The sequence below is a fragment of the Marmota monax genome, unplaced genomic scaffold (assembly GCF_021218885.2).
Source record: "Marmota monax isolate L192 unplaced genomic scaffold, Marmota_monax_Labrador192_F-V1.1 WCK01_AAM20220418_F8-fsc00002, whole genome shotgun sequence".
NCBI lineage: Eukaryota > Metazoa > Chordata > Mammalia > Rodentia > Sciuridae > Marmota > Marmota monax.
The window spans coordinates 19,227,056-19,253,863 of NW_026693571.1; the positions used below are offsets into that span (position 1 = coordinate 19,227,056).

The 26,808-nt window shown below is 38.7% G+C and overlaps 1 protein-coding gene and 1 long non-coding RNA gene across 5 annotated transcripts in view; one reads left to right on the plus strand and one right to left on the minus strand.

Annotated features, from left to right (window-relative positions):
• The window catches only part of Rap1gds1 (Rap1 GTPase-GDP dissociation stimulator 1), a 150,406-nt gene extending 149,911 nt beyond the window's left edge, over nt 1-495 (minus strand). For all 4 annotated transcript variants that reach the window (XM_046459024.1, XM_046459023.1, XM_046459022.1 and 1 more), the window contains exon 1: nt 308-495. In XM_046459024.1, the coding sequence (XP_046314980.1) occupies nt 308-311 (4 nt within the window). In that variant the 5' untranslated portion in view covers nt 312-495. The remainder of the gene's footprint in view (nt 1-307) is intronic.
• A 188-nt stretch (nt 496-683) lies between these two features.
• On the plus strand, nt 684-26,572 carry LOC131424707 (uncharacterized). Its single transcript, XR_009228153.1, has 2 exons — nt 684-772; nt 26,323-26,572. It is a non-coding gene; the product is annotated as an uncharacterized LOC131424707 (long non-coding RNA).
• The last annotated feature ends 236 nt before the right edge of the window (nt 26,573-26,808 follow it).

Genomic DNA, 26,808 nt, shown 5'->3' on the forward strand with positions numbered 1-26,808 from the left:
CGAGCCCGTTAAGCAGCTCCTTCGTGCCGGCACCAGCAGGAAGAATGGAGGAGGGGAGGCAAGGAGCGAGTGCCGGGAGCCGAGCGGCGGTCCGGCCCCGCAGCCGACCCCACCCCGGCTCCGGACCCTCCCAGTCCAGCAGCGGGCGTGCGTTCCGCGTGCGCCGACTCTCCCCAGGGGAAGAGCCACCGCCTCGCAACCGTGGAATTGAGAAATTCGGCAACTTTGCGCGAGAAATGCTTCCCACCCTGCAGCATACTGAGAAAGAGAAAAATGTCAGGCGATGACGGGGGAAAGGATGACTTACCCATGTTCCTACCAGAGGGTGAGGACCGACAGGGCGAGACGAAGGTCTCTGGTGCGGGCGGCACGGCAGTGTCCTCCCTCTATCTCCGAGTCTCCCGCAGCCAGTGAGGGACCCGCGGGGGGCAGCCGCCAGGGAGGAGCAGCTGCTGCTGCTGCAGGCGGCGCGGCCGCGGCGGGGACGAGCGGCGGGGGGCGGGGCGGGGCGGGGCGGGGCGGCAGGGCGCAGCCTGCGGCGGGCGCGGCTCCGAGCGGGCGGGCGGGCGGCGGAGGCGCCGAGCCGTCCCGAGGAGCGCCGGCCCAGACGCGCGGCCCGGAGAGCCCCGCCCTCCCCACTGAGCATGCTCAGTGCCGCTTTCCCCCCCCTCCTTCGCGCCGCTAGTGAGCCCGAGCGCGCGGGTGGGCGTGTTTGCGCACCGGCTACAGCCGCAGCGAAGCTTGATGGCGGCCGTCTGAGGGGCTGAAGCTGGTAGGCCTGCAGAAGGCAGGGCATAGGGATACTGAATTCGAACTGCTACTAGCTGATTTACCCCAGGCTGGCATTCTCACCTATACCTCACACTCGGAATTCGGGGGGGGGGGGCGCATTCGTTATAGGACGACCGGCTGCTCTAGCCAGAGTTCCCCTGAGAAGAGGCTGAGCCAGCCGCCTCAGACTCGGGAGGGGTAGTGGAAAGCAAAGCGGACGCTGAAAGGGAGCAGGAACGCACGTGTAGGCGGATGAGGCCGGCTCTTATAGGGATACCCCAGGACGCCCGTGGGCACGCAGCGGGGGCGGGCGCTGGGCAGGTACTTAATATCAGCTGGCATTTCACTGGGACAGTTGAGGTTGCCCTAGCTGTGGCTAGCCAAAAAAACGGGTTCTGGCAGCTGAGTACGCTGACCAGAGAGCGTGTCGCTCTCCCTCTCCGAACATCGCGGCCTCCACTCCCCGAAGGGCTCCTGTAGGGCCCTCAAACAAGGGTGCCGTCGGGCTCCACCCCTCCGGGAAGTGCCAGCTCCGCCCCGCTCGTTTTGAGCGGGAGGAGGAACATTCTCAGGCCTGAAAATAAGCTAAGCTAACCCACGGATGCTCAGTTGTCCTGGACGCCGCCGCCGGTTCCTGACATCCCCTGGGTCTCGGGGAGGCCTTGAGCAGGGACGCTCCCCTTGGAGGGCGCCCTCGAGACTAGGCATGCGCACAGCTTTTGGGTCTGCTGCCCTGGAGGGTGGAGGCCAAAAGAAACCTTTGATTTCTTTTCCCCCTAGTCTTGCTCTGACCTCCTAGGGTGACTGGGAAGACGAATCTGGACGCTATCCCAAGGCTGTAGCGACCGCAGTCTTGCAGGGCAAAGGGACAGTCAGCTCTACAACCTGTGGGAGAACAACTGAGTCTTGATTTCTTTCTCCTTTCAACTTTTACCCCTTCAATCAGATGTTGAAAAGGGTTTTTCGTCGTTATCGGCTCACCCTTGTATGTTATTGCTTGTATGACTTATATTACAAGCTTACAAATCAGAAGGGGCCCTTGATCTGCTAAGTAGGGAGATTTTATGTGATTTTTCTAAAACAAAAAATTGCAACATGATAATTATAGAGAAATATTGGTAAAACTGCGAAATACAATTTGCAGAAGTCAAAGAATTGGATTTTTCTGATGTGTAAGTCAGGCACTTCACTCTTAGGATTCGAGAACGCTCTTCCTGTTTGCCTCAAAATCATCTTACACGCTTAATTAGTTTCCTGGGACTGATGTAACAACTACAGTAGTGGTTTAAAACAACGGAAATTATTGTCTGGAATTCTGGATGCAAGAAGTCAAAGTGTGAGTAGGGGGTGCTCCCTCTGAAGGCACTTGGAAAGGTTCTCTTCCAGGGCTCTTCTAGCTTGTGGTAGTTCTTTGACTTCTGACAGCATAACCACAAGTTTCACAGGATGTTCTCCCTGTTTGTGTTCAAATTTCTCTTTCTTATAAGAGCACTACTTATTGAAGGGGGGGCACCCTACTCTAGTATGACCTCGTTATTCTTAATTGTATCTGCAGTGACCCTATTTGCATATAAGGCCACCTTCTGAGATGGTGCCAGTGCTGAGATGGGAAGAGTGCAGGACACAATTCAATCTGTAGGGCACCAAGGCAAGTACCTTACCATGCTTGCATACTTGCACACATACCTGCCAAATTCCACAATCATTATTTTATGTGTCCAAAAGACAACTCTGGGCCTTTGTATTGTTGCTTCTTTTTTCTTTCACTCCTTTCACTAATCTCTTTCTAATTTTTAAGTTCATTTGCTTTATTTTTTTTCCTGCTGCATCCTTTTCTAATTATATTTTATACTAATTTCATAAAGCATCTTCTATCATTTGGACGTATGAGTTGAAATTAGAAAAAGTGGCTTTGTGACCTCCCACCAACATTAGTTCAAGCACCTTTTTGTTTTGGCTTGAATCCACATCCATCCTTTCAACCTTCTTACGATTAAAAACGGCTGGCGCTGTGGGGCACAGTGACCCATGAGTGTGATCCCAGCTATTGGAAAGGTTGAGACAGGAGGAATGCAAGTTTGAGGCCAATCAAGACAACTTAGTGAGACCCTGTCTCAAAAAAATATAAAGTGGTAGACATGTAGCTCAGTAGTAGAGGGCCCCTGGGGTTCAATTCCCAGTTCTGCAAGCACACAAAAACCAGGGGGCTATTCAGACATAATACTTCTACAGAACCCCAGGGACTGGAGCATAATCATAGAGAGACCCAGTAGTGATTGCTAGGTACAGAAGTGGATCACTGCTTCCACATACAACACTACCTGCCTCTCCTGTCATATTCATTACCTCTATGAGACCTTCCCTGTCTGTCTTACCTAAAATGTCAATACTTTCCCACTTTATATCCCTATCTATACTTATTTCATTAACACCAGTAGGATGATTATATATTATATCTATATGTGTGATATAGCTCCTTTTGTCTATCCCATTTAAATGTAAGTTCCCTAAGGACAGGAGTTTCTGTTTTTGCCTTATTTGCCATTATATGCTGAGACCAGTACTACTACAAAGCAATGTTTAATAAAAATTTGCTGTATGAATAAATCTCTTTTTTTTCCTTTTTAAATGATATTTTATCCAGAAAGAGCAAGAATGGTATTGATTCTCTTTATAATATTTCACCAAGTAAAATTAGTTATTCAATAAATAATTATAATGTTGATAACAACTACTGTCTCTGCTGTTTCTATCTTAAACTGTGAGGTACCCTACTGGGTAGAGTCCTTATACTAATTAATTCACTCATTCTGTTCATAGAGATTTGTGAATATCTACTATGTACCAGATACTATGATAAGCACTTAGGATGTAAAATCAGATAAATTATGGTCCCTGCCCTCAAACAGGTCATATGCTAGAAAAATTGTTTTGATAATACTTCCCGTTATTGATTATAGAAAATATTCTCCTGATACCCTGCAACTTTTCCAGGAATCTTTCTACTAGTGCCCATGCTGCAGGTTAGGCAATGGCCAGAATTTGATTAGGCCTGCTACAAAATAAAAGAGGAAATTCTGGCCTCATTTAGTGGTTTTCAACTTTTAGCCATGAAGTATGATATTCATAAAGTACAATGTATTTATTTGAAAAACAAGTTCTTTTAAAAAATAGTCTTATGTTTTGCCAACTATTATTTTGGGGGAAAAGTATCAAAGAAAATGTCTATTAGAAAAGATCAGAAATAGTACATTTTGGCAATCCTTGTAATATACTCATTGATACATGTAACTAACCTTAAAGAAGTTAAAAGGTGATATAAATTCTTTAAAGGAAATATGCTGGGAGGGACAGTGGGAAAAGAAATAGAGGAAAGAATGTCTTTAAAAGAATAATAGAGAACTGATTGCCTCTTCTTTGCCATCGTGTTCTGAATATCATTTAAAGGAATCTCACTGGAGTAGGTTAACTGAACTTTGCAATAGTACAAAATAATTTGGGAGTGAACAGTCTTTGTACCTAAACTGTTTTAAAAAGCCCTCATTGGTTAAGTTAGATAAATTCAGGTTGAACTAACTGAGATGTCTTAACCTTGTTGTAACACCACCTCGTTTACTTAATATATTAACCATTTTCTAAATCTTATGAAATTTGAATTTTCTTTTTTTCCTATTCTGTCATCTCAAACTAATGTCTACATATTTCCAACAACTCTAACTCTTTGTTTTTTACATATATGTATTTATATTAGATGGGACATAATATTTCAAAATCAATTGACTAGTTGTTGAGCATCTCTTCTAAACTTGATACTGTGCTAGAAATAACTACAAGTACATATCATGCAAAACAAGAGAGTAAGGCCAGTCTATTTTAAAGTCTCTTCTTATTTGAAAAATCAAAATTTGTGAAGGCAAAACATGTAAAGAAATGTAGCAAAGAAGTCAAAGATGGTTTCATAAGAAGGTATTTAAAGGATTGTTAAGTATTTTTTAGAAATCATAAGGGGAAAGGAATCTATGCCAAGAGAAGGAAATAGAATGAGCCAAGGCACAGGTGTATTTATCAGACCATTAAAAAAGGGCATCTACTGGGGAATATTTGGGTAATAAGACTGGAAATTTAGTATGAGGGACAGATTGTGAGAGACTGAAAAAGCCAGGCAGAGGAATTTAAACTTTATAAGCTTGGAAATAGGGAACCATTGAAAGTTTCCGAGAAATGGAATAACATGGTTAAAACTATTGAGGCAGAAAGAGTGCATTAAAGAAAGTAATATGTATTGTCATTTAAGTAATATTGTAATTTAAATAATATTGAGAATATGTGTCATTCTTTCTAGGAAAAAGGTACACAGGGTGAACAAGACAGTTTTGTCTCAAGGATTATAGTGATAGAGACAGACAAGTATGTGGTTAAAATAGAGTGCCATTACAACCACAGTGGGGTAGTGAGGAAAAATTGGTTAGAATATTTAATCCTATCAGAGAAAGCATGCTGGAGAAGATGCTACTTAAGCAGAGACCTGAAGGATGAATAGAAGTCAAGGAGGCAGAAAACTATATGGGCACAGGCCTAGAAGCAAGAGTGAATTTTTGAAGAATCTGCATGCAGTTCCTCATGGCTAGAGTGGGGCATGCAGAGATGTGGGGAAAGGGAGAGCCAGGGACAAGAGTGGACAGGTAAGAGGGATCAAATCTTGATTTGATGGCTGAGATTGGTATTGGATACTATCCTGAGGGTAGCCAAGAGACACTAGAGGGCTTTAAGTTTGAAAATGACAACATTAAGGTTATATTTTAGTAGTTGCAAAGTAGAAAATGACTAAGAATGGGTTATATACTGGAAGCTAGGGGACTGTTGGAAAACTCTCAGAACATTGTGAGCTGAAAGAAAAGTGGGATTAAAGAATAATGGACAGTCTTGAGAAATACTAAGTATGATGTGATTGATTAGAGGTTGTGTGGTATTTATTTTTAATAATAACACTGCATGGGAAGTATTATCTCAGCTTTACAAATGATAAGACATGTTCAGAAGTTAAATCACTTAGCTTAGAATTTATAACTTGTAAGTAAGGGATGTTTACATATAAACATATGTAGTTCTAGTCACCAGTAGTTGCTCATTATCCCTACTCTTATATTTACAGATATAAGAGTAGGGATGTCACTGCAATTATATGTGAGGGAAAATGCCCTATATTTTTTGTGACCTCAACTGATTTTAAAAATACAATGTTATAAAACATTTCTATTAGAAGCAAAAGTTTCATGTCTTCAAAATATTATTTTTTTGCTCCTGTTTCTCTGAAATTTACAAATATAATAGGTGAAATCTCTGCATTACTATCATAATTTATTTATGCCGTTTAACAGAGCTTCTCTTGATTAAGACATAGGTTCAGTTATTGTGGAAATAACAGAAAAGGCTTACCAAATTATGTTACCTCATTTTATCTTCTGAATTTCATTGTAACAAGAAGTTCTGCCAAAGTAAAATAAATAAGTAGCTTAAGAACACAAAGACACCTGATGGTTGAGAACATTACCATAGAGGGAAAGAGTTCAAGAGACAGGAATGGTGAGTTTTGTTCCACTACCAACCATCTCCATGACTATTAATTTTGTCTTTCTGAGCAGTTTATCTCTGACTTTAAAATTTCCTCATAAAAATTGTGAATTATCTCTCTTTCAAGGAGACAACCCATGAACTGTCTTTTAAATGTAAGGAGTATTTTTCTCATGGAGTTTGGTTCTGCTAGAGGCATTTAGCTCTACCACCTAAAATTATCTCCATTCCCCACTTCACCCACCCACAAGTATACATCCTCACAGACTCACACTAAAGAAATCCTCCAAGTCTTAAAAAAAATTTCCTTCCCAAGGCAAAATTGGGAAGTAATTAAAATTACTCTTTGATGCTTTGGGATTATTTATGTGTCAAAAATCTCATGTAATGCTTGCCATATAAATTAGATATTTTACAAATAAGGAAGTGAAGAACAAACATTTTTGTTGTCACATGATCAATAAATGTAAAGTTGGAATTTAAACTGGACCTGTTTCATGTCAAAATTTGTGTTCCTTCCCTTTCAACATACTGCTTCATATAAATTATTTTCCTCACCACTAATCTCACCTCCACTATTACATTCCAGGAGAAAGAGACACCTATATTTTATTGTACTTACTTCTCTACATTGTTTGGTTTGGTTTCAATCTAGGAATCCTCCCCTTTCCAGAGAAATAGGAAGCTAATCAATAATCAGTTCCAATAGACTCATATAAACATATTTTCCAAAATCTTGTGGATTATTATATTTTTCCAGAGTCTTTAGATAAAAATAAAATAATTCAAAACATTGTTCTGATAATATTATCTTGCTTCCTTTATAAACATATGTAGTTCTAGTCACCAGTAGTTGCCCATTATCCCTACTCTTATATTTACAGTTCTTCTTCTTGAAGTCCCTTCTGTTTCCTTTGTAAGAGTTCTCTGCTATCTTTGAAAGTTCAGCTAACAACTCACTTCCTTTAGGAAACATTTCCTAATTTAATCTTATTTTGTCCTGATTAGTACTTATGCAGCTTCTGTAATAACAACTGGCTCTTTCAGCCTTCTGAATAACCTCATTAACCAGCATGTCTATTTACTTACAGTTCACTAATAATCATGATGACCCTGAGGGGTTTCAAGATTCTGAAGTACTAAATGCCAAATAAAGCTTGCTTAAAGTAATCGTATTAGTTTCCAATGGCTGCTATAACAATTTACCCCAAAGTTGGTGTCTTAAAATGACACATATTTATTGTCTTAACAGTTGTGGAGTTCAGAAGTCCAAAATAGTCTCATTGGGTTAAAAGCAAAAAGTGGTGTGGATAGGGCTGAATTCCTTTCTGAAGGCTCTTGGGGATAGTCTGTTTTCTCCTCTTTTCCAGCTTATAGTAGGTATCCACATTCTTTGGCTATGTCTGCCCTCTAGCCAGCGATCATATCACTCACTGTCATTACATCTCCTCTCATTCTCCTGCCTCCTTCTTTCACTTTGTGAGAATATTGAGTCCACCCAGATAATCCAGAATAATCTTCCCATCTCATGATATTTAATTTAGTCATATCTGCAAAATCCATTTTACTATGTAAGTTACCACATTTACAAATTCTAGGGCTTAGGATATGGATAGGGACATTTTTAAAAAATTTTTTCTTTTAGTTGTAGTTGAACGAAATACCTTTATTTTATCTATTTATTAATGTGGTGCTGAGGATTGAACCCAACGCCCTGCACATGCTAGGTGTGCGCTCAACCGCTGAGCCACACCTGGTGTCCTGGATAGGGACATCTTATGGGACATACCTCCCTCCGTAGCTTATGTTAGGTTTATTTTGTTCCATTAAAAAATTTTTTTTAACCTAGGGAATGAATACAGGGGTATTTAACCACTAAGCCACAACCCCATTCCTTTTTAATTTATTTTTAAATTTTGAAACAGGTCTCGCTAAGCTGCTTAGGGCCTCACTAAATTGCTGAGGCTGGCTTTGAACTTGTGATCCTCCTTCCTCAGGCTCCCAAGTTTTGGGGATTTCAGGTGTGTGCCACTGCACCTGGATAGTTTCATTAAATTTTTGAAAATTAGTAAGAACCTACATGTATGTACACATGCAAGTATGAAGATGCTTATGTGATATGTATATGTAAATTTACTTGATAAACTGATTAGTTCTCTAATGCTGGAAAACAAACTTTCCTTACTTTTAGTTTTATATATGTGCTTTGGTTATTTCATCGGTATACATTTTCATCTTTTCAGATCCACCATAAATTCCTTTTTCATGTTCTTTTTTTCTCTATGAAAGTTATAATAAAAAGTTCTAAATGTAAACATTTTTAACAAGTATCACTAAATATTCTTTTTTTTTTTTTTTTTTGGTACCGAGGATTGAACTCGGGGGCATTCAACCACTGAGCCCCATCCCCAGCCCTATTTGGTATTTTATTTAGAAACAGGGTCTTAATGAGTTGCTTAGTGCCTCACCATTGCTGAGGCTGACTTTGAATTTGTAATCCTCCTGCCTCAGCCTCCCAAGCCGCTGGGGGTACAGGCATGCGCCATGGCACCCCATTTCATTAAGTATTCTTGAATATCTCTTTAAGATATTTGCATTTTTGGAACTTGGTTGTATGGCAAAAAAAAATCTGCTTTTGTGGTAACAAAAGGAATGTCAAAATTTCATGTGGAAATTAATTGAAATAAAAACTTTGTAATTATCAAGCTGGCAAAACAGATATTAATTATGTTCTAAGTTGCTAGTTCCAAGTAATCACTTATTCAATGACTATTACTTGCCTACTATGACTTAAGCATTGAGGATACAATGGTAAACAAGAAAAACACATGTCTTTATTAGGTACATTCAACTGAGGATGACAAACAATAAGTAAATAAATAACACATGAAGAAGTGATGTTTACTTTGAGAGATGCAGATAAGGAACTGCGACAGAACAAAATTGCAGTGGACAAACAATCTTTTTTTTTTTTTTTTTTTTTGCAGTGCTGGGAATCAAACCCAGGACCTCCCACATGCTAGGCAAGTACTGTACCACTGAGCAACATCCCCAGCCCTAGGGAAGCAATTTTATGTAACATTGTGTGGGAAGGCTACTCTTAGAATGTGATCATTAATCTAAATCCTGAAGATAAGAAAGAGCCAATCATGTAAAAAGCCCGAGGAGCAAATTTTCAGACAGAGATGCAAGTATGAAGTGCAGCAGGAAAACTATGGCTCTTTTATGAAATGGAAGAAGGCCAGAGTGATTGAAGCCTCCTCAACAGGGAATAGTAGCAAAAATGAAGTTGCAGAATTAGTGAGAGTTTAATAATGTAGAAGTTGGGACTTTAGTGGGTGCCAATAAATAAAAGCCCTCTACATTACTTCAGAATTTAAGACCAAGTGGGTGATGGGATTCAGGAGTCAGTAGACAGAGCTCAAAATAGCAGCTTCGTTACTGATTCTGCTGACTGGAGAACTGCAGCCAAATGGCCTTCCCAGTGCCTCCCCCCACTTGCATAACCCTGATACATTTACTTCCTCTAGTGTCCCAGGCAGAAATGAACTTCAGGCTTTCACCCCAGGGACAGGCGAGTTACTGAGTAGCCTAGGAGAATTAAGTCTTTTGAAAGAACCCACAAATCCTGTGAGCCACACATGCTCAGTTTCTCTTCCTGTTTCTCCAATGAGAGAATTCTCTCTCCCCTCCTCAGGGGAATAGAGGAGTACTGAGGAATGAGAATAGAGGAGGCAGATGCTGAGAGAGGAGAATTTCTATGATTTTCTTCCTGTGGAGAGAATGTTCTCTCCTCTCTATGACATGTGTGGAGTGGGGGGATAAATATTACCCTGACACTCCCATCAGATGGATCTTATAGGCTCTGAGACACAGTTTGAATTTCATTCTAAGTACAAACAGGAAGCATTGAGAGATTCTCAGCAGTGGAGCTTCATAGGCTGATTGATGATTTGGAAAGATCACTCTGGCTGCTTCAGAAACAAGTGGGGAAAAGCGACTTCTAGGAGTCTGTTGCAGTGGCTAGGATGAGAGGGAGATGTGGTGTTATGGTTTGGATGTAAACCCCCTCACCCTTACCCAGGGAGATGTGGTGTTATGGTTTGGATGTAAACCCCCTCACCCTTACCCAGAAGCTTCTGTGTTAAGGTAGAAATGTTCAGAGGTGAAATGATTGGATTGTGAAAGCTGTAACCTAATTAATCCATTTTAGTTTGAACAGACTATCTGGGTAGTAATGGTAGGCAGGTGGGGTGTCGTTAGAAGGGGTGGGTCAGTGGGGGCATGCCCTGGAAGAGTGCATCTTTCCTGTAGCCCTGTGGAGAGGAAAGCAGGTTGTACCCTGCTCAGAGTTACAGCAGATGTATAGAACAGCAATCTTCAGGTTATGCCAGTACCTGTATTACGCCATTTTGTAAAGCAGTAATTTGCCATAGGCTACTCCATTTTGAGTTTAAGCACTGAAGTGGGGTGACTCTATCTTGTTTGTACAAGTAAACAAACACCATCTGCCTGGCACAACCATAAGGCACAAATTGATAAATAAATTAATATGCTAATAAAAATGACCACCTGTGGACTTATCGAATCAATCAGAAGTATGTGAATGCATGGCAAATCAACTCATATTAGAAAAGCCAGGCCCATAAGCTTATTGAATACACTAAACCACTGGATGAATCAACCGCTTTAAAAAAAGAAGCACCGCAAGACTGGACTTGGTAGTACCCTGATCCTTTCACCTGGTCACTCCTTATGAGCCTTACCCAGGAAAATTGCCAAAGCAATGAACTTCTGATTTTCTTTCCCACTGGACTTTAGCGGAGTGCAGTTTCTCCTGTCTATAATGACCAGTCATGGCCCACTCCAACTGATATCCCAAGGTGATACTCCAAGCTAATGCTCTGAAACTGTCAGCACCTTTGGCAACTCTATGCCTCTTTGGTTGGTTTATAATCTTATCTGACTCCCACAGTGACTCTTTGCCTTTGTTCTCAGTTCAGCCTTCTGAACCCTTGGGGCTTCCCTTAGCCTCTCTGTTACATGTATATGTACGTGTGCACACACACATACACACACACACACAGAGAAAGAGACAGGTGTAAAGTGTGATGTGTGACTTGAGTATTATAAGCATCAGAAATTAAGATTAGAATAAAAGAACTTGAGTTTGCCTGGCTTGTTACTACCAGGTGGCCCACAAGTATTTGGTGAACTGCCAGTGATAAAAGTGGTGTAGCATGTGAATTTATTGTTATTCAGTAAATTCTAAAATTATGGAAAGACACACACACATGTTTGGTCCATGTTAATGGCACAGATCATTCATGACAGGCTCTTTCCCTTCTCTCTCTGTCTCTCTCTTCCTCTATCCATCTCCCTCTCCCTCTCCCTCTCCCTCTCTCTGCTTCCTGGCTGCCATAAATGGAATATCACTCCTCCACTGATGTTCTGCTTCACCTTAGGCTCACAGCAATGGAGCCAGCACATTGTGGACTAAATCTTTGAAACCATGAGTCAAAATAAACCTTTCCTTCTGTAAGTTGTTCTTTTTGAGTATTTTAGTCACAGTGACAAAAAACTAACACATTATGGAAATGAAGAAAAGCAAAAGGTGGAGAGGCCTAGAGGAGATGGCTGGATTTGCTGACAAATTGGATTTAGGGAAGCACATCAAGGAGGAATTCAGAATTCAGGAATATGGGACTTCTGGTGGACTAATGCCATGTATTGAAATGAAGAGAACTGAGAGAAAAATAAAATGGTAATACTCCTTAGATTTGGGGACATGAAGATTGTTGGTGATTCAGCAAGAAGAGTTTTGGGGAAGGGAAGGGAAGCCACATTTAGAATTTGAAGAAGGACCAACAGGTGATTGCTTTTTTTTTTTTTTTTTTTTTTTGGTGTTGGGGATTGAACCCACAGCCTTGTACATGCAACGCAAGCACTCTACCAACTGAACTATATCCCCAGCCCCAGGTGTTTGCTTCTATTCATTTTTAAAAGAAGTTTTTCTGTGGAAATAAGCAAAGAAATGGCATGATAAACGACTTTAAATCTTTAAATGTTTGTTTTGTTTTGTTTTTCCATTGAATGGAGAAAAGAAAGTGATACATTAATTAAAACTAAAAGGTAGACAAAATAACTGGAGGTACAAAACTTTTGGACAGGCCAGAGGGGATGTGACCTAAGCTTGTAGTGCGAAGGGCCTGAGAGAAGGAATCTTGATGTGAGTTTTTGTCACAGGAGAGAAGGTTAAACAGCTACAGATGGGCTGGTAGATTTGATGATAGAGAGAATTGAAAGTCCCCACTGAATAGCATCTTCTTTATTTCTGAAGCTTGAGGGACTATCATTCATGGAAGTAAAAAAAATATAAGGTGAGGGAGAAAGGAGATTTGAAGAGAGAAGAGAGCATGAAGTAGTCATGTTTAAAAATATTAAGGTAAAACTAAAGTAGAAATTAAGTACTATCACTGGGCTACATTTGAGATTTATATCTCTTTCTCTCTCTTTTTTTTTTTAGTACAGAGGATTGAACTCAGGGGTACTCTGCCCCTGAATTACACTCCAGCCTTTTTTATTTTTTTAATATTCATTTTTTTGTTGTTTTAGGTGGACACAATATTTATTTTTATGTGGTGCTGAGTATCAAACCCAGTGCCTCTCGCATGCCAGGCCAGTGCGCTACCACTTGAGCCACATCCCCAGCCCCTTTATTTTTTTATTTTGAGACAGGACTCACTAAGTTGCTTAGGGCCTTGCAAAGCTTCCAAGGCTGGCCTAGAACTTGAGATCCTCCTGCCTCAGGCTCCCAATTCGCTGAGATTACAGGCATATGCCACTGTGCCCAGCTGAGGTTTGTAATTATTGATGAGAAAAGTGTAATGTGTCAGTCTGATTGTGTTTTCTTCAAAGATATTTTATTGCTTGTTGGAAATCCTGATGGGATCCAAGAATTGTAGCAATGCAGGTAATAGCAATATGTCAAGAAAGGATGAAAGGTTTAACATTTGTATTTTGGAGGTGGATCAATTTATACTTTCTAGGGTATGACTACAAAAGCAGGTGGCTTAAGAGAGCAGAGAGCACTTAAGAAGTCAAGGAACCCAAAGAAAGGATATAGGCTGAGTCATCCACATGAAATGTTGAAATCACAGAGTGTGATGAAAATGGTAGGAGTGGAACATGAGCCAGGACTAGGCTATCTGTGAGCAAAGAGGAGTGGCCAAGAGATCAACTGATGGCAGCAACAAGATTTAGAGAAAGAGGTAGTCAGATGGTGTGAATTTCAAAAATGCAGAGGTCTCTGCAAGAAGACAATGGGGAACAAGGAGAAAACCTACTCTCTTCACTGTAATAGGTGAACTGTGAGGGGGAAAAGGAGATAGATATTACTTAAGAGAGCTATAAAATATTGTTCTCCAGTGAAAGTTACTTTACAGTCAAAAGCTGGGAGGGCAACGTCCCAAAAGGTTTTGTTATTTATTGATTTTCAATAAACCACACCAAAACTTGATGTCTTAACAATTTTTATTATCTTTCAAAATACCATAGATTGACTGGGTCCAACTGGGTGATTCTTCTGATTCACAGGATACCAGATGGGACTGACATCATCTGGGGCTTTGAATGGGTTGGAACATTCAAGGTGACTCATTTCCATATCTGGTGTCCTTGTGGAGGTGGCTAGAAAGCTGGGTTCACCAGCAGGGCTAGGTCAGTCAGTCTGTCTGTCTGTCTGTCTGTCTGTCTCTCTCTCTCTCTCTCTCTCACACACACACACACACACACACACACACCCTGTTTTTCCCTCCTTTCTCAGGGTTTCTCCCTCTCCACATGAACTTTCCTGAACTGTAGCTGGAATTTTTATATGGCAGTTCAGGATTTCTAAAAGTGCAAAAGTGGAAGCTGCCAGGACTTCTTGAGGCTTAGACCTAGAATTGGCACAGTATGGCTTTTGCTGCATTCTCTTTATTAAAGTAGGTTACAGGGCCAGTCCAGATTCAAGGGAGGGGACTCACAATGATCTCCATGCCTGTAGGTGTGAATCATAGGAAACATCTAAGGAGATCAAAACAAACGAAAGTTTATTGATACCAGATTCAGAACTTTTTGAGGGTAGAGAAGAAAGGTGGACTTGGGAGTGGGGATTCAGTCAGTTTAAATTACAGAGCAGTATGGAAATGGAAGAGCAGGTGAAATAGATAACAAGAGGGACTTGTACTTCCAAAGATGACTAAAATAAGCAAGAATTTGAGGCAAGTTTGGACTGGTTCTACTAAAACATCAATCTTCGAATTTCTTTTTGATCATGCACCCCTAACTAAAAGCTTGTGAACATTCCTCAAGTTTAATAACTACATAATTATTAATTCTATATTTAATAATGCTCCACTATAATCCATACCCTGTAAGACAAATATAAAAATAAAGGCTAAAGAGGATGAGATAAAATTTAAATAATAACCTTTAAATTGTTTTATTTTATCAATAGTTTAATGACCTTTTTGTTCTGATTAGAACAATTCTGTTAAAAATGACTCACCAGTTTAAAAATCTTGGTTTAAAACCTTGTGATATAATGCACAGAGGTCTGGTTCTAAGTTCAGTGTATTCCCATGTCTGTTTTAAGGGCTGTTTCAGCTCAAAGAAAGATCTCACAAAAATAAGTACAGCCAGATGGAAGAAGTGCACCATTGATTGTGCTTGCTAAATCATAACACTCCATTTTCAATCCCATCCCCAATTATGCAAAGGACTTCATTGAAATTCTGCTGGCAAATATAAACCACTCCCAATATCAGTTGTACTTGCAAACTTTCAGAAATTTTTGCATTTTAAAGAAATGTCTTCAACGCACACTGAAATTACTTCCTTGAAAGATTTCTTGAAACATTTTTAAAACTCTATTTCCATGTTTTTAAGTGGGCAGATATTAAGAGTTTTTACTTTTAAATTGTTTTCAGTAACAAAATTACATATTAATGGAACATTTCCAAGTATCTATTTTTAATATGCTCTTTATGTAGCACAAATGTCCCGAAGAATAGTACTTTCTCCTTCATTATTAGAAATATTACTTTTACCTTGAAGGAAAGATAAGATTATTATTTTTTCTTAATCTGATAATCACTTGTATTCATAGAAATGGTCAGCACATTGGAAACATCTGTCAATTTATTAAAAAGATAAGTGTTACCCAGCTTTTAGTTTGCAAATTCTTTCTATAAGACCAACAGTGAGTGGGTCAATATAGACCTCCATGGACAGCCCTTGTCTTATTGCAAAGACTCTGTTATTATTTTGAAAATCTTGTTTTAAAAAACCAACTACTTGGACAACATCCTACAGCACATAAACTATGGTACAATGGAGTTCATGGAAAAGGATTGAATTTAGGAGGGTCTCACTGCCAACCCCTACTGGGGCTTGTTTACAAGTTTGAATATGGGAGCAAGTAAAGACAGCAGTGTTAGCACATCAAATAGTATTAGAACCATATCACTGTATTTATTTATTTACTTCTAGTACCAGGGATAGAACCCAATGGCACTTAACCACTGAAACATATCCCTAATCCTGTTTTTTTTTTAGACACTGCCTCATTAAGTTGCATAAGGCCTTGCTAAATTGCTGAGGCTGCCTCAAACTTGTGATCATCCTGCCTCAGCCTCTCAAAAGGCTGGGATTAAAGATGTGCACTACCATGCCCAGCTCTTTTCATATTTTTAAACACAAAATGGATATAAGTGTGAAATCTACTACTTTTCTCTGATCGCTGTTGTTTTGTTTTTCACACTGCCCTTTGGAGCCACCCATGTTCCTGGAGGAGGATGAGGAGGGAGTGGAACACTTTGCTCCAGGAACATGTCTTTGAGTAAAACAGCAAAACAGAAACTTCAGGGTACCCTCTGGAAATACCTAGAGTAAAGGATTCATGCCAAAAAGTGTCACTGCAGCACAATTATTAGGTTCCAACTATATGCAGACAAAGGTTTTAGCAGTGCCTTACATTGAGAGAAAGGACTCGGGAGGAGTAAGAAGGATGAATAGATTAATACTAGTAGCTTATTTTTTTCACACAAAATTCTTAACTACCAAATCAGAGAGAAGAAAACCCAATAATGTTGGACCAGACTCCAGATGATAAAGAGATCTGATACAACCTATAGCCTTTGGGAACATATCAAATACATTTATGAATGCACTCATGCACTTAACATTTTTTTTTAACTTTTGACATACATTTTAGATGCAAGGAAAGAAAATGGGTTTCACACATTAATGGCTAGTAGTAAACACTGAGCTAAGTGCCCAGGTTTTCTATCTAAAACATTCTTCTCAAGCACTTCAGTTACTGAGATAGAATTTAATCAGGCATGAAATGCTAAAAACAAAAAGAGAAAACATACATCTCTCCCCAAACAAAGGGCACAGCAGGACTTATGCCATCAGAGAAAAGCATGAACATCCAGATGCTGATGTCAGATAACAGTATGCTGAGTTCAGAAATGACTGGTGGGTGGTTCACTGGACGAGAAGTACCAGTCAAAAGAAGGAAGTGGTTAGAAACATTTGTCTTTTTAAGACAAATAAGCACATTGGACCAGTGGCTCTCAGGCAAATCCTGAGTAATATAGGAAAAGAAGATTTTTGCTGGCTGTTTCAGAAGGATCATGAAGTGGGCAATGGATGCAGCAGTCCAGCTCAGTGGAGAAGAATTTGTACTTGGCATCTCCTCATAGCTCAGAGGCTTCTCCTCTGCTGACCTCTAAATAACTGTAGACGCTCCCCCACACTTTTTTTTTTCTTTTCTCTCCTCTACACTCTCTCCCTGAATGTCTTTATTTACTCCCAAGACTATAAGTCATGTTTGGTCCAGATGTGTATCAGCTACTATAACTACAACTACTAATATAACTCAGGGGCACTCAACCACTGAGCCACATCCCCAGTGCTTTTTTCTATTTTATTTATAGACAGGGTTTCACTGAGTTGCTTAGTGTCTTGCTTTTGCTGAAGCTGGCTTTGAACTCGTGATCTTCCTGCATCAGCCTCCCAAGCTGCTGGGATTACAGTCATGTACCACCATGCCTGACACAAAATGAATTCTGATTGTGTTTCCATCCCTAGGCTCCTTTCCCAGTCTTTACTATCTCTTCATTTTGTTTAAACCAAACACCTGGAAGTCATGTTGATTCTTTTCTTTGCCTGTCACCTCCATCCTACCCCTGCATCCTGTCCATCTATGTCTTCCTTCTTTCAACACATTTTTTACACCTGTCCACTTCTATTGCTACACCACCCTTGTCCAAGCCACCATCATCTCATTGTAGACTTCTTCAAGATCGTCCTAACTGTTAGGCCCTAATTTCTCACTTGCTCCCTTATAATTTAATCTCCACACAACAGCCAGAATCATTACAAAATGTAAATCAGACACACCACTCTTGTGCTTAAAAACTTCCAGATATTTCCTGCTTCACTTAGAAGGAAACCAAAACTCCTTACCCTGCTTATAAGACCTCAAGTGATCTATCCCCCTTGCATTTACTCCATCTTTTTAAACCTTTTCTCTCTTATATTGCCTTTCTTTCTGTTTCCTGAACATGTCAAATTCATTCCTGCTTTACAGCCACTAAAATCGCTGTTCCTTCAGCTGGGAATGCTCTTTCCTCAGATATTTCCATAACAACCTCCTTGTCATTCAGGTCACAGATGGAGTATCTCAGAAGAACTAAGTTGCCTCACTTCTGTAATGTACACAAATAAATCTAAAATACTCTACCACAGCACTCTGTTTTATTATTTTTTCCCCATAGCTTCACTGTTACCTGATATTTTCTTGTTCTATTTATTTGTTTTCTCCCTGTACTGGATGTAACAACAATGAGAACAAGGATTTTTTGTCTTTCTTGTTAACTAGTCTTGTAAGGACAGTCTCTGTCATGATTTTCTTTTAAAAAGCCATTGCATATCAGAATTGACTGCTGTGGAAGAGAGAGCTTTAAAGATAGAATAGCATGAGCCTCATTAAAATGTGTCATATCTAATACTATTTAATGGGTGAAGGGGTCATGTCCAACAACGGTTTTGTTTTGTTTTTGTTGACACAAGAGATGTCTAACAGAATAACCATTTCCTAAAGAGTCTTAATTAGCTTTAAACTTCTGATCAGGGAATGAATGAATAGGTTCAAGGAGCTCTTCTGAACATGTGCTATGCTAGTAACAGTGATAGAATTATACAGGAGATAAGACTGGGGAAGGGTGCCAGCTCATTTGTTCAGCTGGTTGTACTGTGAGGGGTTGGGAGAATAGAATGAGAGATAGCAATAATAGGAGAAGTAGAGGATAAAGCTGGGTAGAATTCAAATCATTTGCATAAACAGAGATCAGTTACTATGAAATATGATCATGCTTTCAAGGAAATTTTCAATATAAAGGTGGAGGCAAACATATACATAGTTAAATGGAATCCAATTCTTAAATTCACTTCATATACACCTCTGGGCCAGATCATTCAATTTTATCCCTTACGTAAATCTAACTCTGAGAGTATTGCTGAGAAATATAGACTTATAAAGGTTTAAGTGGAAAACAGAGGAAGGAGTCATTTTAAAATATAGCCTAGAACTCTGTTCTGTCTGCAAAGTTTTTCCTCACATAAATTGTTTTATTCCTTCTGGTTCTTGCTCAGAATATCCTCAGAAGGTTTTCTAACTATGCTGTTTAGGTCTCCTTTTCAAAAGCCAGTCACCTTGCATGAGTTTCTCTGCAAAGCCAGGTCTAATCTTCTGCCAAACTGTGACCATTTATTGTCCCTCCAGTGCATCATAGGATGGACAGCATAGTGGTGTGGGTGGGGAAAATAACTCAACTATTCTGCCACAAATGTGTTGGAAAATAGAAAACAATCCAATTTATTAGAGTTTCAGTTTCATGATGGGGTTTTAGTTGAGAAAAATCTGAACAGGTAGCTCAGGCATAATTAAATTTGAATGCCACTCCTAACATTTTTGTTTTGCAGGTCTTGAAGATTTTCGAGGAATAATGTTTAATGATCAGATTTGTGTTATAGGAAGATAACTTTGAGGACAACTTGAGAGCTAAATTAGAGAAATAACCAATTAAGATCAGAACACAGGTTCCAGGCATTCTAAAGGTATTCAGTGATAAGGATTTAAAATAGTGTATTGGAAATGAAATGGCAGAGGTAATTTCTAAATATAGTGCAAACTCAAGCATATTCAGAATTTTAAGTTTGGTTGAATGTAGATGGTGAGAGTTTCCCTTTCTGGCTTTAGCAACCAGTGGGGGAGTAATACAATTAACAGAGTTAGGAATGTAAACAATGAATAGCTGAGCTATTTTAGTACACATTTTATGATTTGTTTTTGTGGGCAGAAAAAACGATTTAGATGTCAAACAAGACAAGTGTGAGTAGGAATATAACAAGCCCACATGAAGACATACAGTATTTGGAAATGCAGGTATGAGGTTTTAAAAAGGTTAAAGCAAAAGGGAATTAGTTGTACAGAATGATGGCGAAAACTTTGGAAGCAGATAAATGATGCATGAATAAGTTTGAGCCATAAGAAAATATTGCTTAGATCAGGTACACTTTTTTATTTAAGAAAATTGTGGAAAAAAGAAGAGCAGAGAAGCAGATCAACTATGTGTTGTCAGAAGAAGGGTTATCAAGAAAAAAGAGACCATTATTTTTGAAAAAGTGAGAACTATGTGAGAATTTAGGAAAAATAATTGGGATAAGTTACAAGTGGATATGGAATTTCAACATGCTGTATAGGCTGTCAATCACAAAGTTTAATTACCATAAACTGTTCGTCATAAGCCCTGATTACAGTGAAATTGTGGGAGGGCAAGAAGATAAGGGAGACTTTTTAGCTCTGAGAGTGGGAAAGAAAGAACAAAAGAACTCCTATTTCGGAACCTTTTTGTACAAGTCTAGCCATCTAAATTAGACCTTTCTGCTTTCTCTGTATATGCTTGCCCAGGAGTCAGCAAACTCTTTATGTGAAGAGTCATACTAAATATTTTCGGTTCTTTGTGTCTGTGTCTCTGCTATTCAACTCTACCTTTGTAGAGCAAAAGCAGCCATAGATGTTACAGATGGGCACAGCTGTGTTCCAATAATACTGTATTTATAAAAACAGATGATGGGCTGGGGTGGTGGCTCAGAGGTAGAGTGCTCACCTGGCATGCGTGGGGCACTGGGTTGGATCCTCAGCACCACATAAAAATAAAATAAAGGTATTGTGTCCACCTACAATTAAAAGAAAATGCTTTTAAAAAAAGATGATGGGCGAGATTTGGTCCACTGGCTGAAGATCTGTGACCCCTGTTCCTGATCAAGCAATGCCTGTGAGACAGCTATCTGACCAGGTAGAAGCATATTTGATCTTGATATAAATATTATTTAACTATAAATCTCCTGCAGAGCTGAGTCAGTTTTGTCCAGGTGAAACTCACTTTTATAATTTCAGATTCTGGTCTACGTATGGTAAACATTAAGCTGGTGAACCTTGATGGTACATAAAAGTGAGACAATACTGTTAAACCAACAAGGGGACTTTTAATGTTGTTGAGGTAAAGACTGGTACAGTTAACTGAATATACACAGGACTTTCAGTGTTCTTTGGGCTGTTGACAGCTACATGCAGTTTCTAGCTCCTTCATTATCTTTTTATCCTCTAATTTAATAGATAAATCAAAATGTTAACAAACAGGTCAATCCCATTGATGTGTTTAGGTTATAAAACAATTAGTTGTCTTATTTGTATGCAGTAATCAATATGATCTGCTTATATGCATGCCATTATTAATCATTATAATTAAAATAGGCTCATAACACTCAACTGGATTATTGTCACTTTTTCATTATTCAACTAATATTTCCTGTGTGCTTTATTCAATTAAGCTTTCTTCTTTAGTCATAATTAAAAATACAAATGTATTAATTCATTTATTCATTGAAATCTCATTGAGTGCCATGTCTTAGGCAAAATGCAATGTGATAATAAAAAGACAATCCTGATCAATCTTTGCCCTCAAGATGTTCTCCAATGTCATATATGGCAGAAAGTTTAACCTTGGGAAGTAGACAGAGGTCATTAGATTTAGCAGGAAGAAAATCAGGAGGGAAACTCAACAGTTTCAGTATAAGTGGGCATAACTCTTTGATTTTTCACACTTTCCATAATGGCTCCCTGTTGAGATTCCCAACCGTACATACAGCACAAGGGCATAGTCTTTGTTTCTTCACAGAGCTTCTATGTTGAACCTTTTATTTACTTTCCTGGTGGGTTGGACCTCAGAGCTTTCTCAGTTAAAGACTTTTATTTGTAACCAATAGAAATCAGCTCTGCTTAGCATAAGCTGAAACAGAATTTAGTAAAGGAGATTGGCTAGTTCTCAGAATCTCAAGAAGGACGTTGGACCTTAGCTTGGAAGCTACATGGATAACTGAATTTGAACTTGGAAGCCAAGCTATACCCATGATGTCACCATTGCCCATACATTGCATCTTGAATAGCTGTCAATACTGATAAGAAATATTAGATATGGTAACAGGACTACTATCACTAAGGCTTCTGGGTTATACGCTACACAGTCCCTGCTTCCTTATGTTACTAACTCCTGAATCAAGTGAAGCCTGGTACATTTTATCCTACCTGTAAAGGAGACTAGAAAGGAGAGCACCCAGCTTCTACATTGGGCAGGGAGGCATGTTCTCCCATCAAGATTTATAAAGAGTAGAATTCCCCAAATCCAGGAAAGGGCTCAAATGCTGAGCAGACAAAAGAAGTACCTACAAAAATTCAGAGAGGCATATCCGGGTATCCTTACTTCTTTGATTTAAACCTAAATTAAGTCTAAGTTTCAGAATCAATCCTGAACAATTAGTTCTCTACTTTTTCCATCCTTGCATCTTTAAGAAAACAGAATTCTTCAGTCCAAAAGATACAAAATAGCCCCCAAGTCTCAAAGGTCCCCAAAGACTCCAAAGTCCAAAGGATAAAACCCTAAAAGCACACAGATTAAATGATTAAAAGATACAAAAGTGAAAAGATTTTTTTAAAAAATCCCTTTCTTTTTCAGTCTCCTTTAATTCTCCTATAAATGTGTATTGTTTGGATCTTGAATGTCCCCCAAAGTCCCTTGTGTTGAAGATTTGGTTCCCAGCCCATGGTGCCATTAAGAGATTAGAACCTTTAGGAGGTAGAGCCTAATAGAAAGGAGTTAGGTCACTTGGGGCATCCCCTTGGAGAGGATATTAAGACCTTGGCCCCTTCCTGTCTCCTGTTTTTGCTTCCCAACTGCCTTGAGGTCAACAGACCTCATCAGTCACATACTGCCCATCATGATATACTGTGCTACCACAGGCCCAAAGCAACAGGGCCAACTAACCAAGAACTGAAACTTCTAAAGCCATGAGCCAAAATAAACCTTTTATCTTTTTAACTTTATTTTCTCAGGTATTTTGTCATAGTAAAAGAGCTGATTAACATAAAAGTTTTAATATAGTCATATATTTAATTTATGTTCCAGAGATATAAAGGGAGAGGAAAAAAAATCTTCTTTTCTCTCGTTCTCTTTCTTCTTCCTGTACCTTGAAAGAAGAGTAGCTTGCATATGAGTCAAGGATAAAAACAGCACTGGATTGGAGCCCATCTCTCAGCTCTCTTCTCATCTTCTACCCTCCTGGCTCCTCCTTTGTGCCTACCTTTCTTCCTGTCATATCATTGGAATGTATTCACCCCCATCTTTTTAGAATGTTTCCCTGTTTTTAAAACTTCACTTTTAGCATTGTTCCAGGTTTGGAATATTTTTATGATGGCTCCATGTTCTTCTCTTCATACCTTCTCCTACTGTGTATTTGTAATACCTCTTTTCTTCATCTTTCTCTGAAGTTAATGCAAGAGGGTCAGGATGTGGAATGAATAGCAACCATGATTTTTAACAACACCAATATTTATGTTTTTTGAAAAAGGTAGATAGCATTTATTTTCCCAGATCCTCATCCACTTGTGGTACAAAGCGAATTAGATTGGGTTGATAGGATCTTTTCCTTTGTTTCATGTTGTACATAGCTAATCTGTAGATGGGAGTTCATCATTGCTTTGTATAAATAGGTTCCAAAATTACATCCCTTGGGTCAAATTCTGCCTGCAGATTTGTTTTGCACAGCACACATGGTTTTTAACATTTTAAAATTTGAATACTCTCATTCTCTGCAGGCTGCACCATTCTCTACTATTTATATGCTTATATTTTCTGACTTGATCTTTGAAAACATTTGCATTAAGTCCCTTGCTAATGCTAATCTACACTGATCAGATCTTACTTCCACATTTTTGCAGTTAGATTCAATTGCCTTTAGATGTTAGTCTATAGACAACTTAATTTTTTTCATTACCCTTCTCCTCCTTGGAATAATTTGGCAATGAGTATATATAGCTGTTATTTTTTTTTAACTAACAGTTGATTAACTTTGGATTTTTTATTCCCTTTACATTGAATCCCAACAGTTCCAACTCTGAATTGTATAAAAATTCTTTTTATTTGTTCTAATTGGATATCTCTTCCTTTCTGTCTGGTAGCTATTTCTATCCCTAGGTGAATTGCAGATAATGTGATGTATCAGTTGCTATCAATTCCTCCTGTACAACAGGGAGAGGCCCAGACCCATCCGAACAGAGGATCCACCTGTTTCTAGAGCCTGTGCTTCTTCCACACCTCTGCTTCCTGCAGGCATCTTGTGAGCACTTGTGATCACATCTGCCAGCTTTGCCACCTATCTTTAGATTTCCAATGAATTCTTCCTGTTGGCAAGAATCAAATAAGCTGTTCAGAAAGCCTTCTTAAAATGTAGATAATCTATGGTTATTTTAATTGATTTCAGAGAAGATATTTTAGGAGTAAATATATTTTGTCTTTACTAATGATTCAAATAAATCATATTCTTCTTTTTTCCTTGTCTCCTCGATGAGGAGGAGCTTGCATACAGGTAAAGGATATAAACAGGTCTGGATTGGAGCCCATCTTGTCCTGTCTATTTTCTGCATCTTCTACCCTCTGGCTCTCCTTTGTGCCTACCTTTCTTCCTGTCAAGTCACTGGGGTAGTAAGGTGGAGGCTGGAGGAATTTTCAGGCCTCCCTTACCTTGGGAAGCTATGTGGACCAGATGGTGGCCTAATTCTGATATAGGCCTTAAGATAAAGGGGTCAAAAAGTCCTTGAGGCTTTTGTGTGAGTTCAGACAGATTCACAGTTTCATCAGAGTGAGAAACAAAATAGTAAACACAGCAGAGAGTGCTTTTGCCTGAGATGCACCTTGTGATTTGAACATGGCAGCTGGCTAGGAATTAGGGCTCAGAATGCTGACCATATGTCTTTCTTCAGAGACGCATTAAAAACATACTCTACTTTCTGGACTTTAAGTCATGGTTGATTTGCTTGCTATAAAAGACTCATTTTGTCCTATTATTTTAGATTTTCTACTCTGCATTTCTAATTTCTATTATCAAATGATAAGTTAACTTCACCTTAATTCTCATAGTGTCCTATGTTATTCAGCATAATTTTTGGATCTGCTATGCTGGCCTTGCTCCAAGCTCTCAGAGAGGTACAGAATATTACTTTTATTTTCCCTTTGTTGCCATCGCCTACATTTTTTTTCTTTTTTAAAATTGTAAAAGTAAAACATGCTATTAACATTTTTTAAGCATCTTACTATAATTTCTCTCTCAATATTAGACTTTGGATTTTCTTCCAATGCATGTTTTATGATAATCCGTCTCTATGAAATCTAGGATAGGGTTCTTTTCACTTCCTTCTTTAACTATCCATTGTATATGAAGCAATTTGGTTTTGGAAATAATTATTAGGTACATATAACTAGATTTTTTTTATTGTAGAAGACTCCTGGTTTTCTTTTCTTTACTTCTTTTTTCACTTTAAATTCTTCAAAGATAAGAGTCCCCATGGGACTGGGGAAACTATAATAGCACCATCTAATAGAAGTTTTTACAGCGATCGAAATGTTCTATGGTTATGTTGTCAAACATAATAAACACCAGCCACCAGGCTATTGAGCATTAAGATGTGGTCAGTGCAACTAAATAACTAAAAATTTAATTTAATTTGAATTTCAATAGTCATATCTAGCTAGTGGCTTATTACTGGGTAGCACTAACTGGAACATATTTTCTAAAATTAGTTTGTTTAGTATATGCCTTCTATTTCATTCCTTAACATTTTAGACTTGATGTATCAACAACATATTAACATTTTATTACCCTTGAGTCTGTGTAGACAATGAAAGCAAAGCTCTAAGATACTTTGAGATTAAAGACTATAGTCTAAAAGAAAAAGTTCAAGTCTGAATAGATTCTTCTGTCTCTCTGTATCCCCAGGAACATTCAGCTCCAATTGAATTCAAAAGCATGAATAACCTCATTTCAAAGTTGAGTGATACAATCATGGTTTCAATTTTCCTATCAAACCAGCATATATTTCACTCTTGTGCATGAGGTAGTGGAAAGAATACTGGTTTAGCATTATAAAATTCATGTTCTACTTAAAGCTCTGCTATCTAGTAAATGAAAGGCTTTGGCCAGATCACTCACTCAACTGAGTTTCAGTTTTCTTATCTGTAGCATGAGGATAATGATCCTTTTCCGCCACAATAAGAAGCTTGGTGAACTATTAAATGCTAAATAAATATAAGATATTATAAACACTCTTTATCATTACTTTTATAGTTATCATATTAAATAAATAAGTCTAGGAATTTTTGGGCTCCTAATTCATAGTTACTGGATTTTTTTGGCTATTAACTGTGGGGAAACCAGATTTTTGTTGTTGTTTGCACTGGGGATTGAACCCATGGGCCTTTTACCACTGAGCTACATTCCCAGTTCTTTTTATTTTTTCATTTTATATTGATACAGGGTTTTGCTGAATTGCTGAGGCTGACCTGGAATGTGTGATCCTCCTGCCATAGTCTCCCGAGTTGCTGGGATTATAGTTATGTACCACCTCTCCTAGCAACAACCAGGTTTTTAAATTTTCAAGCAGTTGTGGACCAATCGAAATACAACAGAAATGGACTGCCAGAGAAGATAATAAACATGATGTTTCTTTTTAAATTCTGTAGACAAAAAATTATGGTCAAATGCTATAAAAGATTCCTAAGGTATATTCTTGATTCCTGAACTTAAGAAACCACAGATCACAAACAGTTTTTGAATTAGTCCCAGTCTTTAGAAATTTGAGCAGAACTGTCCTAAGCAATCCAGAGCTACATAATTAATAAGATATTTAATATAATATTTGCATTAAATAACCCACTACACCTAAGACACCATATTAATAACACAGTAAAACAAGTAAATAAGTGAATTAAGAATTTTTAATCCTTTTCTTATAAAAATCAA